The 20,340-nt window shown below is 32.3% G+C and overlaps 2 protein-coding genes across 2 annotated transcripts in view; one reads left to right on the forward strand and one right to left on the reverse strand.

The window, feature by feature from the left end:
- The window catches only part of LOC126893378 (NEDD8-conjugating enzyme UBE2F-like), a 167,419-nt gene that overhangs the window by 91,444 nt on the left and 55,635 nt on the right, over positions 1-20,340 (forward strand). The gene's annotated exons all lie outside the window — the stretch shown is intronic.
- The window catches only part of LOC114339964 (uncharacterized), a 507,219-nt gene that overhangs the window by 41,291 nt on the left and 445,588 nt on the right, over positions 1-20,340 (reverse strand). The window contains exons 2-3 of the mRNA XM_050663491.1: positions 18,779-18,892; positions 18,565-18,705 (exon numbers count right to left, since the gene is read on the reverse strand). Of these exons, the coding sequence (XP_050519448.1) occupies positions 18,565-18,705; positions 18,779-18,892 (255 nt within the window). The remainder of the gene's footprint in view (positions 1-18,564; positions 18,706-18,778; positions 18,893-20,340) is intronic.

Genomic DNA, 20,340 nt, shown 5'->3' on the forward strand with positions numbered 1-20,340 from the left:
GCCACTTGCCCATTTCTCTCTCTTTTCTGTCAATATCATCTGCAAAAAGCATTTACTTTCTGTGCGCACAATCTTATGTCAAGTCCCCTTGTTTGTATCTTTGTGCATCATTTACTTCATGTAGCACCGGTTGCCACAGGCCCAAAAAACAAAGAAAGGAAAATGACTGCATCGAAACTAATAAAGCACCTGCATCTGTCCTAGTGTTTAAGCTTTCACCTGCCTCTGTCAGTTTTTCCAAAGTGACGAGAATGTCTTTGTAATGATGCCATCTCATATTTACGACATCGCCTCTTGCACTCCACCGCGTGTCTTGAATCCTTCTTTTGCCTGTAGCTGCTATCACAACTTCCCAACGATGTCTCGATGAGAAAAAAAAAAAAGAATAGGCAATGTTCTAAAGTGCCGAAAAAAGTTGTGCTGATTGTTAGACATAAAAGGGGAATTCCCACAAGTTAGTATAGTCGTTGTTGCCAGTCGCTACAAAATATCATTCAAAGAAAAGGAATTCCTAGAATTCGTCACAAAATAAGTATGTAGTTGCGATAAAAATATAAAATGGTTCAAATATTTACAAAATATTTTGATTACTTATTGTTAAATTTTACCGCCCCCTAAAAAGTGCCGCCCGGGGCGAACCGCCCCTGCCGCCCCCACTACGCTACGCCACTGTTTAGAATTAATCAGTTTATCCACTTTCTGACTTATTTTAAAGGTATCTTTTTTCACTCCCGAAAAAGGGTGATACCCCCAGGGCAAAAGCACATATCGGCACAATATAACTTTTTTTGTTTGACATGTTAGCTACATCTATGCCAAATTTCATGACGATCCAAGTGGTTTTTTAAAATTTAGAGCAAAAACCGTGAATAAACGTACTATAAACAGATATTTTTCCAATAATTTATTAATAACAAAGTCGGAACGTGGTTTAAGCTATCCCGACTAGTGGCAATCGATTTAGCGTATAAAAATACTATGAAAAAGACTACAAACTTGCTGGAAATTATTATGCTCATTATTTCGAGATTTATTAACAAAATAAGAAGATATTTTGAGTAATCTCGACTAGTCGCATTCGATTCAGCGACCAAAAATACACCAGAGAAGACCTTAATACTATCAATTTCTCTACAGGGCTTCTAATAATACCTGAAAAATATCTAATTTTACCACAATTTGTTAGTAACAATTAAACGGGTAATATTTGGGCTTCCAGGCCACTTCCATTGGATTCAGCGACCCAAAAAACCTATAATACCACCATCAAATCACGGCGAGCTAGAATTTCCCACGGGACCCCTTATGTTGCGACTAGACTATATATGCAGTAATCGATAGGTATATTCCTTTATCAACATCCTTACAAAATGAAAATTAACTTAGTTTTAGGTCTAAAGAATAGAATATGTATCGCAGGGATTTTGTAAATGGTGACCTCAACAAAATGGATTTCGAAATAAAAATGATCATAACTTGTTAAATACTCTGTATTGTAATGTGAAACCTTATATTATAAGAACAAGAATTATGAGAGGAATATCAATATGAAAAAATATATAGGGTATCCCATTTAAAACATTATATGTTTGCTATACCACGCAGTTATTGATCACCCTGTAGAATTCGACATATTTCCAAGCCTGGAGAATATCATTGCCTATATTTTTTCTAAATAACTTTTTTAGATGTTCTGTACCATAATGGAATTATCGACCGATGTCGCACTAAAAACTCACCCTGTATATAAATCTGTAGGAAATATACATAGTTTCAAAAGTTATTCATCACCTAAAAAGTATGGTAATTTTCAGAGTTATTTTTTTCGTGAACAGATTAACGCATTCCGCTATTTTTTTTAATATTTTAGATTTCTCTTTGGTATATACACAGTTGGGCATAAAGGTTTAGGTACTCAAACTTCTTTTTTCTACAACCACTATTCAAAATGCACTTTTCTGCACATATTTAAGTTAGCAAACTTGATATTTTCTCACAGTATAAGATATTTGAAATTAGTGTGCAGAAAAGTGACGTTTCTGTGCCGGAAAGTTCTTTTCTGCACAGTTGACTACTTCATTCTGAGTAACGTCATATTCTGTTTGCATCCGTGGTTAAAGTTTAGACAAATATATAACCTATAAGATAATTATTATATTTAACTATAGAATAGAAATTAAATTATGGACGTTACAACTGTTTTATTTTACAATTTTATTCTTAATAAACATTTTATAATTATCGATTAACCAATAAGGATTTAGCAACCTCAACAAGATACGTCGAATGAAGTAGGTTTGGTGGAACTCCGTGACTGCATAAATATAACGTCACATGTGACATTATTTTGTAATAATTATTTAAAATAGTTTAAATTCAAACAAATTAAGGCACTGAGTTAATATTTTAACTGATTTCTGTGTAATTTGTTTAGGTATAATGAATTTAAATTGTTTAGTATTAATTAAATACAGTTTAAAGTTTATAATTTATTATTATAATAAATCTTCGTTGGGAAACTGTGATTTTTATTGTTAGGAAAAACTGTGGTTGTAGAAAAAGTATAGTGTGTAACACGTGCAGAAAGGTAATTTCTCACTAGTTTGAATTGCGGCACTCGCTTGCGCTCGTACCGCAACTTTTCAAACTCGTGAGAAATTAGTACCTTTCTGCACAATATACTATTTTGAACTTATAGCGTGGGGAAGAAAAAAAACGTTTTTCTTATGTTAAGTTTGAGACATCCTGTACGGAGGACGAGGTATACCTAAGTATGGGTATACATGGAAATGAAATTGTTGTCTTATGTTTTGTGAACATTTTGTTGTTTGAATGTCCCTAATATCTTTAGAAACAAAGTATTAATTTTTTGCGTCAATTAATTTTATTCAACAATTATATTTTTGGACACCCTGTATAAATATTGATGTTTAGGTTTATATTACTGAATAGACAAACATAATTGTATAACCTTTCAAATGAGCTATCACACGACCCCTATTCCCATGTAGAAAAATATCGATTACGTCATCACGCCTAGATGGATGACGTCCCTAGTATGATATGTATGTATACCTATGTCAAAAAATCATAATTTAAAAATAAACATCGACCTGTCTCGGGTTCTTCAAAGTGGCCTATTCATGAAAAAATGAATTTATTCCATAATTTTTGTTATATTACAAGTATAACTTAATTCCATTAAGAATGTCCAATCTCTAAGTTGTAGATTCTATTAGACCTCAAAATATTAAGATTTAACCCAAATCACTTATATAAAATGTGACTCCTTACTGAGTTACAGGGTGTTTTATTTAAAAATTTAAAAACTATTTGTACCCAGTTAGAATAGTTAATTATTACCTACACTTGCTGCCGAGTGTGACAAGGATATGCGAAATAGTTTTAGAATACAGGGTACAAATAGTTTTTAAATTTTTAAATAAAACACCCTGTAATTCAGTAAGGAGTGATTTATTAAAGTGATTTAAGTTAAATCTTAATGTTTTGAGGTCTAGAATCTACAACTCAGAGATTGGACATTCTTAATGAATCACTCTGTATATATATCTAATGTACAAAATTATGGAATAAATGAACGAATATAAAATATCCGAATGCGCCTATCTCTCACTTCACTGTTAGTAAACTTGAGAAGAATTTAGTGAAACTGGATATGTGAAACAAATACTAAGAATGGAGGAAGATTTCAATCAGGGTGACACTAGAGGGCTTATAATTCCTGAAACAACTCAGAGAGGGATATAAACCACGCACTAATCTTTTTAGAAATAGCGAAGACCTAAAGGCCGCGTCGCACCATCAAATAATTTGATCAAACTGGTTTGAGCAAACTGAAAGTGACAGTTAGTGACGTCACATCCTGAGTGTTCATTGTGGATAATAATGAAAAATTTTAATTTTAAATAAAGTACAAACAAGTTAGACAACCCAATACAAAAAATTTGATCAAACTAGACTGATAGTGAGAGCACAGATTTTTAGAATTTCAAAAAAACTGCAATTGTGACGTCACTTTGACGTACTTCCGGAGTTTGCTCAAACTGTTTGATCAAATTATTTGATGGTGAGACGCGGCCTTTAGAGTAGGGAGAATTTTACACTTCCAAGGAGAGGTAACGCTCCATCTAGCCTTCAAGCGAAAGTGAAGCCGATTTTAACCGGTTCGCCATTCATTTGGTGCCCATCTGAGGTTTTACACCAATTGTTTTATTAGTTATTTTTGTGCGATTTCTGAATGAAAACTGGCTATTTTTTTAACTCTTTAAAATGGTTATGTGTTCGACTTACAGTTGTAAAAGCAACAACAGAAATAATGAAGTGGGAGTTACATTTCACAGGCAAATAAATATTTGTGTTATGTGTGCGTAGATGAAATTAAACTAAATACTCCTTTATTCTTAGATATTGCCTCTTATTATACGGTTATTTATTTAAAACTCAACACTTTAATGTACCTAATTACATAACTAAAATTACATGTTTTAGTTATAAAATGCGAAAAATTTACATGTAAACTTAAAAGTAACATAAAAAACCACCATTTTACCAGTGGTGTAGGTACGAATAAATTAATTTATAATGGGATTTATAAAATATATTGTGGCAACTACGAAAATGAAATTAATAACGTTTACTTTTTATATAAGTTTCCAACAGACGAACCAAAAAAAGTCTTTAGATTGAAAATATGAAAATTAAAAACTTTACCACCACTAAAAATCACAGAATCTGCTCGAAGCATTTTGAAAATAATTTATTTATCCAATGGTCAAAGATATTTTTGAAACAATTGGGCACATTATATTAAATTTAATCAACACTTCTCTGTTTACTGGTAAAATTCTGCATCAACTTAAAGTTAGTATAATTGTACCAATTCAAAAAAATCAATAATACAATGAATACTGAAGAATTCAGACCCATTAATACATTACCACCAATTGAAAAAATGCTTGAACTTGTTGTACCTATATGATCAAATTATTGAACATGTTAAAACAAATGCTATTCTGATAAGTAATCAATCTGGTTTTAGAAAGTAACACTCTTGTGATTCGGCACTTCAACTGAAAATTAGTAAATTTAAAACTGAGTTGGATCAAAACAAATACGAGTAGGTACATAATATGTAGTATCTGTATTCTTATGGCATTAGGGGTGGAGTGTTTGACTGGCTTAATACTTATCTATCAAATCGCAAGCAGAAGGTTAAATTCAATAATTTAATGTAAGATGAACTTAACATTGATATAGGTGTATCTCAGGGCAGTGTCCTAGGATCATTACTTTTTATATTCTACTTAAATGATATTGATCTATTTGTTGAGTGTGAGTTTGTTAATCTTTTTGGTGACGATACGTTAATAGCTTGTAGTTATGTATGCTTAGAAAAACTAAGTGGCAAAAATGAATACGATTCTGGAGGCTGTTTATAATTAATTATCATTAAACAAGTTAAAATTAAATGTATCAAAGGCTAAAGCTTTTATTATAACCAGTAAAAAATGTAAGTATAACAAAATTAATATAAATAACATTCATTTATACATAAATGGCGAAAATATTGAAATAACAACCACTATTAAATACTTAGGATTTCAATTTGATAACACTCTTTCATTGGAAGATCATTTTGTTTATACATATACACAAAAAAATCAGCAAGAAATTATACACTTTTACAAGAGTAGCAAAAAATGTATCATTAGAAACTAGGCTTACTGTATATAACTCAATAATCCAACCTCATTTTGATTATTGTGCATCCGTCTTATATTTGTTCAAACTAAATAAAATGGGACAACTTATGAAAAATTACAAAATCGTGGTATGCGTATAATGTATAATATTAAGAATGGGCCGATTGACGCCAATAAATTTAATGCTGGGTACATTGAACTGGTTTTCGGTATATCAAAGATTTCAATATTTTGCATTGATTTTGGTTTATAAAATTAAAAACAATATAGCGCCCGATTATTTTCAGCAATCCTAATTTTCCTAATACACACATATATGATACCCAAAATAAAAACGACATATACTTTTCTAAAATGAATTATAGCAGCTCAATGAACTCATTTTATTTAGACGTTTCAAAGAATTCAATGAAATGCCTAATTAATTAATAGACTGTAGGACAGTTAAAAGTTTTAAAGATTTAAGGTTTTCCTTAAAAATATAAAGTAATATTTAAATGAACAGAGAACATGCACAATATTTTTTGTTTATTTGTTATTTTTAGTTTAATAAACCTATTACTATGTTACCTATATTTGAAATAAAAATATCTACATTATCATAAATAAATATATAATAATTAATATCATAAATCAATAATTCAAAATGTTGTTTGCTTTTGTCACATCCCCTAATCCCTAATCCTGGTTTATTTTGAGTAGATATAAAAGTTCGACAAATTAAAAGACTGTATTTTGTAATTTAAAAAGTTGTTTGCTTTTGTCACATCCTCTAATTCCTAATTCTGATTTATTTTGAGTAGGTATAAAAGTTCAACAAACTAAAATACTGTTTTTTGTTTAAATCTTTCTTTAAAAAAATCTTTAAATTGATATATAAATGTACGTCATGCATAATGTTATGTAAAATTAACCAAAATAGAAAATTTAACTAAAATTACGAGTAATATTATTTGAAATTTATATTTTTCTTTTGGCCTAGCTAGGTGATACGCCACTGGCACTCGTGTTTGGTGCTCACTTGGCTTCACTTTTGTTATCGTTGCGGTCACTCCTTGGAAGTGTAAAATTCTCCCTACTCTAAGCGAAGGACAAATTATCAGTGACGACGCAGCAATAAAAGTAGGTTGGAAAAACTATTTCGAGGGTCTGCTTACAGAGCAAGCACAAATAAACACAGCCCATGCAGTACCTGATATCGAGATCAGAATCAAAATAATGAACTGACAAACCCACCCACAAGACAAGAGATATTGGATGCCATTAAAGCACTGAAAAATAATAAAGGCTCAGGGGTTGACAACATACCAGCTGAAATTCTCAAAATTGGAGGACACACACTGATAGATAGATTCCATAAACTCATAAGAGACATATGGAACACAGAAGAAATTCCAGGAGACTGGGAAAGAGCAATTATATGTCCAGTCCACAAGAAGGGAGACAAACTGAGCTATAATAATTATAGAGGCATATCCTTACTCTGTGTGAGTTATCAAGGCGCCCATTGAGGTAGAATGTCCGTGGCATGTGGCGTGGTACTGAATAGAGATGGTCCGAACCGCTATTTTTTATATAGCAGTTGCCTTTTCAGCATTATTCAACGTTTTTATGTTGATATAAGCAAAACAAAATCATATTTGTTTGTTTTGTTTCAAAAAGCAGTGTTATTGGTATTTAATGTGAACATATAAATAATACTAATAATTGTTGTTAAAATAATACATCTTACGGACATTTTTTGAAATGACAAAAAATATAACAAAATACATGGTGGTTGTAATATTTATATGGTCGTAGTATTTATTTAAATTTACTGTTTTAACTGGGAATAAGCCACAATATTAGTTAGAAATTGAATTGGAAAGATTTGAATTTGGAGGTAAAATTAAACTTCCACTTCGGAAACTGTTCCAAATGAAATATATAGCAATGCCCTGCACATTCCTAATAGACATCAAGTAAAATAGTACTGAAAAGTACGTGAGTAGTGCAGGACATACAGTTTTCCAAAGTTTGTTTTCTCTTCAGGTGACAGCCACATTTTTGATTTTTTTAAATAGGAAAGTGCATAATGTGACCCCTCATTTAAAAGTCTTTGAAATACTGATTACAAAAATATATAATACTTTAATCCTTTTTGAGAGCGTAGGCGCAAAATTTCGGTTGAATTATTTTTACATGCATTCATTTTTTTCGAATCCTGAGAAAACTAATAAGTGTTTTTGAAAAATTTAAACGCAAAATACAAGACTGCGGTATTACCGAGAATCCAAAAGTCTCTGAGGAATTCTATAATATTTATTTTAATAAGTTACAGGGGCGAAAAAAGAGATAATTGAGTGTAATTTTTAATTTCAAATATATCACTCTAAAGAAACTTTTTGTTTATTATAAGGGACTTTTGTCCCTCGGTAATAATGTAATCTTTTGTGAGCGGCCGTGGAGTAACGGTATAATCGCTGGCCTCATACGCCAGTGCACGTGGGTTCGAGCCCTGTTAAATACAAACCATTTTCATTTCCATAATGACACGAGTCGTCTCACCGTGCCTCGGAGAGCACGTTAAGCCGTCGGTCCCCCTGGGCTAGTGTACATCGGCACTAGGTACTTAAAACATGGTTAAAGATGTAAATGGCGCCGGAACTGTCCGAAAGGATCTCCCTGGCAAAAATGCCATACGATATTATTATTATTATTATAATGTAATCTTTCATTTTGTGTTTAAATTTTTCAAAAATACTTGTTTGTTTTCTTAGGATTCGAAAAAATGATTGAATTTAAAAAGAATTCAACCGAAATTTTGTGCCTAGGCTCTCAAAGAGGATTAAAGTATTATACAATATTGTAATCAGTATTTTAAAGGCTTATAAATGAGGTGTCAAAAAAACCGGTCCTGGTAAAGAGACAGTGAGGTCGATTTAAATCCGCTCCGCAAAAAAACTTCAAATACTGAAGCTTTGCGAGCAGAAAAATCACCAAATTATTTGCAAAGTGTAAATAAGTGAGTTAAGAAATTACAGTGTAAATTTAAAAAGAATATTGAAAGTAAGATCCATACATTATTAATCTAACCTAGTTTTAATAAAATTATATTTTAACTACTAACAGTAAAATAATTACAGTCATAGTCAAGTTTTTTGGCACTGATAAGAAGTCAAGGTCCTATGGGTGGACTAGCCGAAGCTGCTTTCAGCAGTGGTAATTACTAATAAATTGATTTAATTATAATTAAGGTACTTCGGTATCTATCTATCGAAAAATACAGAGTCGGCTTTCTGAACGAAAACAAGAAGATATTGAAGAATAAGAAGATATTGAAGAATAAGAAGATATCGAAGAATAAGAAGATATTGAAGATAAGAAGAAGACATTGTTGATAAATCTAATTTATTCAAGTGAACATTAATTGTTGATATAAATAAATAAATAAGATATTAAATGGTATTTAAATAGTTTTATAATTAAAGTAAAAAATTGAATAATATATAAATATTTTGTAATTAAAGTAAAAAATTTAATTAATTTGATTAATCAAGTAGGTTTTAATTTGATTTAATATTTGTATTTATAAATACATACCTACTTTAATAATTTGAATAGGAAGAAAGATGGCGGATGGTAATGATAGCATTAATGAGGACGGTAAAAGAAAAAGCAAAGAGGAGCCAGATATATTTAGCAGGAGTAGAAAAGTGAACCGAACACCAGACAGGTCGAAACCATCAACGAATGAAACCAGCAGCCAGAACGAAATGATGGAACTAATGAGACAATTAGCAAGCGATAACAAAAAGAAAAACAAGGACCTGGAAGACATAAAAAATACAATGGGTAATATGATTGAGGAACTAAAAGAAATTAGGAAGGAAAATAATGAATACAAATTGCAAATGAAAGAAATAATAAGAGAAAATGAAAATCTAAAGAAAGAAATGGCTACGATGAAACAAAAAATAGATAAAATAGAAATAACCTTGGAAGCATGTCAGAAAGAAAAGAAGAAAAATAACCTAATAATGAGAGGCTTACCACTAGACACAATAGGAACAGAGCAAATAGAGAACTTCATAGAAGCAAAAATGGGAGTAAAATCAGAAATAAATAGGGTACAAAAGATAAATGAAACAATGTGTGTTATAGAATGTAAAAAATTCGAAGATAAAATGAAAATACTGAAAGCCAAGGGTAAACTAATGAGCTATAAACAACATAGAGTATATATAGAATGTGACCTAACATTAAAAGAGATAGAAATACAAAGAAACCTTAGGAAGATAGCAGCAGAGGAAAAGACAAATGGGAAAAGGACAAAAATTGGATATGGATTCATAATTATTGAAGGCATTAAGTGGAAATGGAACCAAAAAACAAGCCGGATAGAAAAAGTAACATACAATACAGAACCAACTTGTTCAAAAAACTAGCTGTAGAAAACACAATGATGGACCGAGAAACAAAACAGGCAAAGAACAGGGACATGACCAGATTTAAAGATAATAACACAAACGTAAGGAAAAACAAATTGAAGTACAACTTAAACATAGAAAAGAACAGAACAATTTTGAAAATGGCATCATGGAATGTAAGAGGTATAAATGGGAAAGAAATAGAACTGGGGGAAGAAATTAGAGATAAGAACATTGAAATAGTAGCTATAACAGAGACAAAGAAAAAAGGAAGAGGATCAATAATATTAGAAAACGGAATGTTACTAATATACAGTGGAGTGGAAGAAACGAAGAGAGCTCAGGCAGGAGTAGCGTGCCTGATTAAGAAGGATAGTATCAACAAAGTAAAAAATTGGATATATTACAACGAACGTATACTAAGAGTAGACATATATATGGATACAGAGGAAACCAATACAAACCTAATCATATGCTATGGACCAGATGAAGACGCAACAAAAAACGAAAAGAATGAGTTCTGGGACAAATTACAAGAAGTGATAAATGATTGTACAGAGAAAATGGTGATCACAGGAGACATGAACAGTAGAGTGGGGAAAGAAGCAGAAAAATGGAACAATGTCATCGGACCGTATGGGGAGGAAAAAATAAACAAAAATGGAAAATTACTACTTGAATTCTGTCTAGACAATAACCTGGTGATTATGAACACACACTTCCAACATAAAAGGATACACAAGATCACAAGAGAAGTCAAATCAAGAGACGAACAATCAATTATAGACTATACTATAGTGCAAAAAACAGAGAAGAACTGGATAAGAGACGTAAGGGTGAAAAGGAGTTATGAAATTGGTAGTGACCACTATCTACTAGAAACCACATTCAAAAGCAAAAGAAAAGAAATAAAAAGAAATGAGAACATAAACAGAGAACACAAAGAAATAATAAAAATTTATAAACTAAGGGAAGAAACAACGAAAATAAGATACACAGAAGGGCTAGAGAAAGAAATAGACAATGAACATATAATAACAGAAACAATAGAAGAAGAATGGGGAAAATTTAAAAATGCGATGATAAAAACAGCTAAATCAATATGTGGAACCACAAGAAATAACAACAGAGGGAAACGAACGTCTTGGTGGAACGATGAAGTGAAAAGAGAAATAAAAGAAAAGAAGAAATTATGGAAAGAATACATACAAGACAAAACACAACAAAAATATGAAAATTATAAGAGAAAAAGAACAAAAGTTAAAGAGATAGTTAGGAAAGAGAAAAAGAAAAGTTGGGAAAAATTCGGAGAAAAAATGGAAGAAAACAGCACAGAAAACGTAAAATTATTTTATAGAACACTGAAAAACCTAAGAAGCAACAAAGAAACGAAACTGAAACAAATAATGAACAAGGAAGGAATAATAATAAATGACGATAAAACAATAATGGAAAGATGGAGGGAACATTTCCAGCTGTTACTGAATGGAAATCAAGTGAACACAATGGAGAAGGAAAGCCACATAAAGAGAGTATCCATAAGAAACACGGAAAATCCAGAAACTATAGAAAAAGAAGAACTAGAAGAAGCAATAAGAAAGATAAAGATTGGAAAAGCACCAGGAAGCGATGAAGTAGCACCAGAAATGATGAAATATATAGGAATAAAAGCAAAAGAAAAATTGTTATACATATATAACCTAATATGGAAGAGAAAAGTAATACCCAGAGAATGGACAAATGCAGTAATTATACCTATATACAAAAAAGGAAACACAAGAGACTGTAAGAACTATAGAGGTATATCACTACTATGTGTAGCAGCAAAAGTATACGAAACCATAATAGAAAGGAAAATCAGAAAAGAAATAGAACATAAATTAGAGGACGTACAAAGTGGATTCAGGAAAGGACACAACACACAAGACCATATATTTACCATGCAACAAGTAATAGAAAAAGCATTAAAGAAAAATAGAGAAATATACCTGAGCTTTATAGACATGGAAAAAGCCTTCGACTCAGTCAAAAGAAAAGATATATGGGAAAGCCTAAAGAAGAAGGAAGTAAGCGAAGAACTGATAGAAGCAACAAAGAGTATATACATGAAAACAACAAATACAGTAAGAATGTTAAATATACAGTCAGAACCATTTGAAACAACTCAAGGAGTTAGACAAGGGGGAAGTCTCAGCCCAGTGCTATTCATAAATGTAATAGATGAGATAGTGAAAGAATGTAAGAAAACTTTCAAGAAATACTGCATCGGTTGGAACAGAATGCAAATGATAAACGCTGAGATGTGTATATTTGCAGACGACATAGTATTAATTGCGGAAACAGCAGAAAAACTGAAATACAACTTAGAGAAATGGAACCTAGAAGCAAGCAAATACAACTTAAACGTAAACAAAGAGAAGACTCAGATAATGAAAATATCAAGGAAACAAGGGACGGAAGATCAAATAGAAATAATGATAGACCAACATCAATTAATACAGACAAATTCATACAAATACTTAGGAACAGTAATCAACAACAAAGGAGACATAGAGGACGATCTTAACAACAGAATGGAAAACACAGGAAAACTATTCCAAGCACTAAATAGAGGATTCCTTAATAACAAAGAAATATCAACAAAGACCAAGATGACAATATACAAAACAATATATAGACCTACGGTGACATATGGAGCAGAAAATTGGATATTAAACAAAAGACACCAGAGCAGAATACAGGCAGCAGAGATGAAATACCTCAGAAGAACGATAGGAGTAAAAAGAACAGATAGAATCAGAAATGAAGAAATAAGAGAAAGACTCAAAATCAAGCCGATACTCGACTCAATCAAGAAGAAAAAATTGGCATGGTTCGGACATCTAACCCGGATGGACAATGATAGACAAGTGAAAAGAGTGTGGGAAGCCAAACCAATAGGTAAGAATAGAAGAGGAAGGCCCATCAAAGAATGGAACAGTGACATTTCGCAGATACTGCAGAGTAAGGGTAAGACTTGGCAGGAAGCAACACAGATGGCATCCAATAGGAAGGAATGGAGAAAGTTCGTTAAGAGCTAGGACAATTCAGAAGATTGTAAAATATTGTAATTTATTGAATTGTAATTTAATGAATTGTATTATAAATGGCCCTACACCGAAAGGTACTAATGGGTCTACTGATTAAGTAAAGTAAAGTATAAATGAGGTGTCAAATAATGTACTCTCCCATTTAAAAAAATCAAAGTTATGGCTGTCACCTGAAGAGGGATCGCGCAACAATTCTTGAATTAATTTTAAATCAAGTATATCACATAATTTTTGCGGAAGTGGATTATATAACAAAACAAATTCATATTGAATGTAAATAAATAAAAACTTTAGAAATATAAAACAAGAATTAAGTTATAATCTTAAGTTAAAGTAAATAATATAAACAGTAAATATAATAAAACAAATATACTTATAATAAAGAATATAAACAAATATGAAGTATCATCACCGCAACTGTCAAATAAATGTTACCAATTTATGCTAAAATGGCACATTCGTTCGATTACAGTTACAGTGTGTTCCGAACAAATGTGCTTCATAAAAACGCTTTATAATCCATTTATACAAATTAAATGAAACATATTATTGTGTATTTCTTTAAGTTAACATTAATAGAAATATTCAAACATTATTTCTACGCGTATATAATAAAATATATCTAGTGGCTGTAATTTCCGTGTACTCGGCAAAATGATTCTAAAAAAGAACACACCTACCGCCTAAATATTTCGTGTTGGTATCATGTGACGTCACGGGCTATGACGCGGATCACGTGCAACGGTAAGTATATTAGACGAAGTATAAGTAGGTGGGCACTGTATAGAAATTTGTAGAAAAGTGAAATAATTTTACAACCAGTAAATTTGTCGGCGAGTTTGTACTCATAACAGTTGTAATAAAATATTTATTACCTGAGAAACCCTAATAATATAAAACAGCTATACAGACCTTTGAGGCATTTGCGACAAAGCACAATACCTGATATAATTTAAATTTTTAGGATATTGTAGGTAAAAATTTATTCGTTGACTTAAATAGTATTATAAAAAGCGGTATTATTTTATTAAAAGATATTTCAACAAACTGATGAATTTATTAAGGGGGTAGGCGCAAAATCTTGGTCCAATGCTTTTAAATGCATTTATTTTTTTTAGAATTCTGAGAAAACCACTAAGTATTTTGAAAATTTTAAACGCATAATGAAAGATTACATTACTACCGAGAGCCGAAAGTCCCTGAAAACTTCTATAATGTTGTAGATGTAATTTATAAGTTACAGGCGTGAAAAAAAGAGAAAATTTATTGTGATTTTGAATATCAAGTATTTCATTTAAACTAAACTTTTTGTTTATTCTAAGAGACTTTCGGAACTCGGAAATAATGTAGTCTTTCATTCTGCGTTTAAATTTTTCAAAAATATTTATTAGTTTTTTCTCAGGATTCTAAAAAATGAAAAAAATTAATTTAAATAGCATTGGACCAAGATTTTGTGCCTACTCCCTTAAAAAGTAAATGGAAATGTTTCGGGGCCTCGAATTTATATTCCATAAACCTGAATATTCCTATAACCGGTACTTACATACATTTTTACTAGTTGGATTTTTGAGATGCTAGATTTGATTCTTGATTTGACTCTCTGCCATAATGTGTCAATAGTCAAATAACAAAGCTAGCAAATATATAATAACTATTAATTAAAGTGCTTATTAAAAATGGCAAATAGCCGAAAAGAGTTTTACCGAAAAATCCAGGAATAAATAAAAATAAAAAAATAAAAAGTTTCTATATAAATAAATATTTAATATATTTATGTTAAATTGTTGATCGTCTTGTATGATTTTAAAATTTTTAAATACGTCCTCGTATATTGCAACACAAACTCAACGTGGTTAAAATTTACCAGTCGGGTACCACTCGGAAATTAAACATGCTGTCGATTAGTGGCAAGGGGACTGGCGCTACGGCGCGGCACTTCCAAAATACCACCCCTTCGAGTTCAAATCCTTTTTATAAACGTTAAAAATTGCAAATTTTTAATTTTCTTGCCAGATAGGGTGCACCCAATAATGATGTTTGCTCTTCTTTGGGGTTTTAGCATTGAGGTTGGCAAATTAAAGAAATAAAAGGTAATCCGTGCTACTATAAATCATAAGAATTATTATTTTAATTTTACAAATTATGTATTTTAATTACAAGTAATTGAACTTTCTAAGTCCTAGGTTTTCACCCAAAGGGAACGAAAGTAGAACCGGAAGTCGAATTTGAACTCTTCGTGTAACTTTGCGTTGATGGATAAACGATTTCACTAATTTTTAGTCATTTTTACTAAACTTTCGGTCATAATTGTTTAAACGGAAATAATTTCAAAACCGGAACTAAAGATTCAAACTCGACTTTTCAATACACTTCAATTAATATGTCACATGTACCATTTCTGCGAATCTGATATGGTACTTCGGTTAAGAACTTTTTAACGGGAAGTGATACGATAAAAACAAAAAGTATCCGGTTCTTCTTCTTCTTGAAGTACCGTCTCCTATCGGAGGTTGGCTACCATCACAGCAATCTTAACTTTGTTGGCTGCAGCTCTGAACAATTGTATTTGTATAAATCCTCCTACTTCCCACATTTCTCTTTTCCGAGATATTTCCTTGGATTATGAGCCTTAGCGGGGAGTACTTTTCCCGCCTCATTATGTGGCCTTCCGGTCAGATTTTTTAACCGTAAATGATATAAAAACCAAATTTATACATTTGTTCTCATCTTGCTAAGGCACGTCGAATAATATATCTTATATGTACTATTTCCATTTGCCACCATTACGGTGACTTTCCAACGGTACTTTCCTATTGCAGCTCTATAACCGGAACTCCAAGGCCAAATTTTAAATATATCACATGTACTATTACTGTGTCTATAATATGGACTTCCGGTTAGAACTTTTTAACCGGAAATGATATAAAAACCAAAAGTATACATTTGTTCTCGTCTTGCTAAGGCACGCCGAATAATATATCGCTTATACTACTCCGGCGACTTTAAAACAGTACTTCCGGTTTCATATTCTAAAACCGGAAGTCCGAGGTCAAATTTCTCACCTTTAGTACCCATAGTAACCATATAAATAATAAATATATAAATATTACAACCACATATTTGCTCTCATCTTACTAAAGCACGTCGAATAATATATCTTATACTATTTCAGTGACTTTCCAACGGTACTTCCTATTGCAACTCTAAAACCGGAACTCCGAGGTCAAATTTCAAATATATCACATGTACTAGTTCTGTGTCTATAATATGGCACTTCCGGTTATAATTTTTTAACCGGAAATGATATAAAAACCAAAAGTATACATTTGTTCTTATCTTCCTAAGGTACGTCGAATAATATATCGCTTATACTACGCCGGCGACTTTAAAACAGTACTTCCGGTTTCATTTCTAAAATCGGAAATTCTAGGTCAGATTTTTGACCTTTAGTACCATCCTTGGAATATAAGCTTTCATTCGACACCTCATTTGTCATTCTACCTGGTCTAATGACGGAGGAGTTAGTTTACGGACTGACGGGCGGACAGACGGACGGGTATAATTCGACGTTTTCACATTTTTTCAAAATTTGGTGTAAACAAAACTTTCGAAAACTGTATGTCCTACACTACTCACGTACTTTTCAGTACTATTCTACTTGATGTCTATTAGGAAAGTGCAATGCATTGCTATACATTTCATTTGGAACGATTTCAGAAGTGAAGGTTTAATTTCACCTCCAAATTCCAATCCTTTTCAATTCAATTTCCAACTAATATTGTGACTTATTCCCAGTTAAAACAGTAAATTTAATTATTTTGCTTGTCTCATATCATCTTTAAAACGTTGAATAATGAAAAATGAAAAAGCAACTGCTATAATCAAAATAGCTGGTCGGAGCATCTCTAATAGTCAATACCACGCCACGGGCCACGGACATTCCATCTCAATGGGCGCCTTGCCTAAGGTGTTTACGTGGATCGATTGAAAATTCGTAATATAACTCCAAAAATGATCCATAACGTTCAAGAACATTATTGTCCTCGGTTTAATTACGGCAAATTTTTAATTAGTCAAATAAACATTTTTCTATTTTCCATCAGCAGTAAAATGTATTTTGTATCAAACAAATTACATACATAATTCAAACATTAAATAATTTTTTGGCCACCCTGTATAAATAATTATTGTAATGTTTATATTACTGAATAGCAGTGGCTGCCCGTGATTTTTACAATAGGGGAAGCTATACCTAACTCTAAAATATCTAGACAAATTTGCACTAGCAAAAAAATGCGCCAAAAAATGTAATGTAGGCCCCATTTTGAGATCATTTTTTATCTACATTTCATAGTATCATCATAATTCATAATTTCATAATATCATATCATTTTAAAAATAATTAGTCTAATTGTAAAAGTTTAATACCAAAGTTTGTGTCGTTTATTTGTGAACAATTTTATCTTTATAATAGATATGCATATCAAAATAAATACAGATTTGAAGTTTTGCAGTCCATACAGGTTGAAGGTTCACATTTTTTAAGATACTCAACTGAATTTTTTTAATTCTAAACACGCAGTACTGCGAATCCAAAAATATGATAAATTACCGATATTTTGCTTTGCATTACAAATATCGGAAAAGGTTATTTGAACAAGTTGTTCCAAATATTATTCTAACCCTAAATACCAAATTTCATAACAAAATTTGCACTTTTAGTTTTTTCATTATTTTTAGTCAGGACCCCAAAATTCGTTTTCCCGAGATGCACGCAACGGCAACGGAGCCGAGAAGCTAGTTAGCCTCCGTTGGTAAATCTCCGGGCAGCGTGTGATGGCACCGTAGATGCCACTGTTAGGAGATCGGGTCTCCTTAAACGCCTGCTGCGCTGCGCGGAGCATTAGCAACGGAGGCTGGCCGGCTTCTCGGCTCCGTTCATGCATCTCGGGATAAGCCAGGGTCCTGCCTACAATAGTAATAAAAAAACTGAGACGCAATCATGCGTTCTAATACTAATGCTCCGTGCGTATGGATATTTAGTGATAATATGGAATTTACACGTTGTATAATAGTGAGAGTGCTTGTTGTTTTTCGCGATTCAAGATAAACAAAACAGTGTAGCGTGTGTAAAAAAATTATGGGGAGGCTAAGCCTCCCTTGCCTCCTCTGACGAGCCGCCACTGCTGAATAGAGAATTAAATACCGTTTCAAATGAGCTAGCTCATTTTTAAAAATAAAAATCTGTCTGTTTCGGGATGGTCTCCACATTCGTCCATTTTGAAAATCATAAATTTATTTCATAATTTTAGCCCTTGAATTTTTTAAATATTAAAAACCTACCCTTGAATTTTTATCTGTCATGAGCTCTGTTGTATGTTGATCGTCAGAATTCAGGGAAGCTGAGCAGGGGTCTCTGTATCTGGAAGGACAAGCGCAGAGAGGCTGGGTCCAGTTGAGCCTTATATAAACAGCATTACAAACCTGTAAATTGAAATAAAATTAGTCCTCTAAAATCCTGTAAAAATTTTTATAATTGCTTTTCTATAAGACCTACCTGTTGTATGGCACATTCTGGAAGCAGATAGATATGTTGGTTGTGAGGATAGTAGTGATATTTGGTGGGTTTGACCAAAGCTGCACTCGCTCCAGCTGGTAGAGGCAGCAAATTCTAAAAAGAAAAATAAACTTAGCAAGAGCAGATTGAATTAAAATTTTAGGTTGTCAATGTATGTTGTCAAAATTTTTGATCTCTTGTAGAAGTCCTATCATTCCTTTATGATTTTAAAAATAAAATACATAGTACAGAGTAGCATAGAAATAAGAATAATTCGCAAACTAAGTTTTCAATCTAATAATACATAAAACGACAATAAAATGTCATTCTACGTACCACCAGATTGCAAACAGTGGGAACCCTCTTTGGTAATAACCTTCTAGGCTTTTAAAAATTATAAGCCATGCGGGTGACAAGACTATCGGAACATAAGGGAATTTTAAAATTTGTAATTCACGTCCCATCTGCTCAGCGTGGTAAAAGCTTCAACGAGAAGGCTTCCTACGTACTCCAAAAAGAGTAAATACATTAAATATTAAAAATGTATACCAAAAAATTTTCAATTTCTTGTAAATGGCAACAATGTTGTCAATGGCTTATAATTTTTAAAAGCCTCGGAGGTTGTTACCAGAGAAGGTTTCCACTGTTTTCAATCTGGTGGTATATAGAATGAGATTTTATTGGCGTTTTATGTATTATTAGATTGAAAACTTAGCTTGTTTCTTAGCAGATGTCGCTACGACACCCCAGCCATTTCGTTCGTTGCAATCCGGGACGGCACGCGTCGAAGTATCCTAGTTCAGTCAGAGAGAAGAGCATATGTGTCTACTGATGAAGGGCAAAACAGCCCCGAAACCGATATAGACTTTTGCTGCACTCTCTGATTGAACTAGACTATAATGCTGCTGCATTTTTGGGTTGCAACGAAATTGAAAATGTTTATATATTTTTAATGTTTAATTTATTTACTCTTTTTGGAGTACGTAGGAAACCTTCTCGTTGGAGCTTTAACACGCTGAGCAGATGGGACTTGAATTACAAATTTTAAAATTCCTCATCTTCCGATAGTCTTGGCACCCGCATGGCTTATAATTTTTAAAAGCCTCGGAGGTTGTTACCAGAGAAAGTTCCCACTGTTTTCAATCTGGTGGTATGTAGAATGACATTTTATTGTCGTTTTATGTATTATTAGATTGAAAACTTAGCTTGTTTTTTAGCAGATGTCGCTGCGACACCCCAGCCATTTCGTTCGTTGCAATCCGGGACGGCACGCGTCGAAGTATCCTAGTGCAATCAGAGAGAAGCGCATATGTGTCTACTGATGAAGGGCAAAACAGCCCCGAAACCGGTATAGACTCTTGCTGCACTCTCTGATTGAACTAGAATATAATGCTGCTGCATTTTTGGGTTGCAACGAAATTGATGTTTATACATTTTTAATGTTTAAGAATAATTCGATTAAATTCGATTCGTAATTTTAATTGTTTGTAAAAAATCTCCCATCCTCTAGCCTACTACTAGACTTGGATCCCGCGTACCAAAAAAAAGTTAATTAGTAGCAA

Source organism: Diabrotica virgifera, chromosome 10 (assembly GCF_917563875.1).
Source record: "Diabrotica virgifera virgifera chromosome 10, PGI_DIABVI_V3a".
NCBI lineage: Eukaryota > Metazoa > Arthropoda > Insecta > Coleoptera > Chrysomelidae > Diabrotica > Diabrotica virgifera.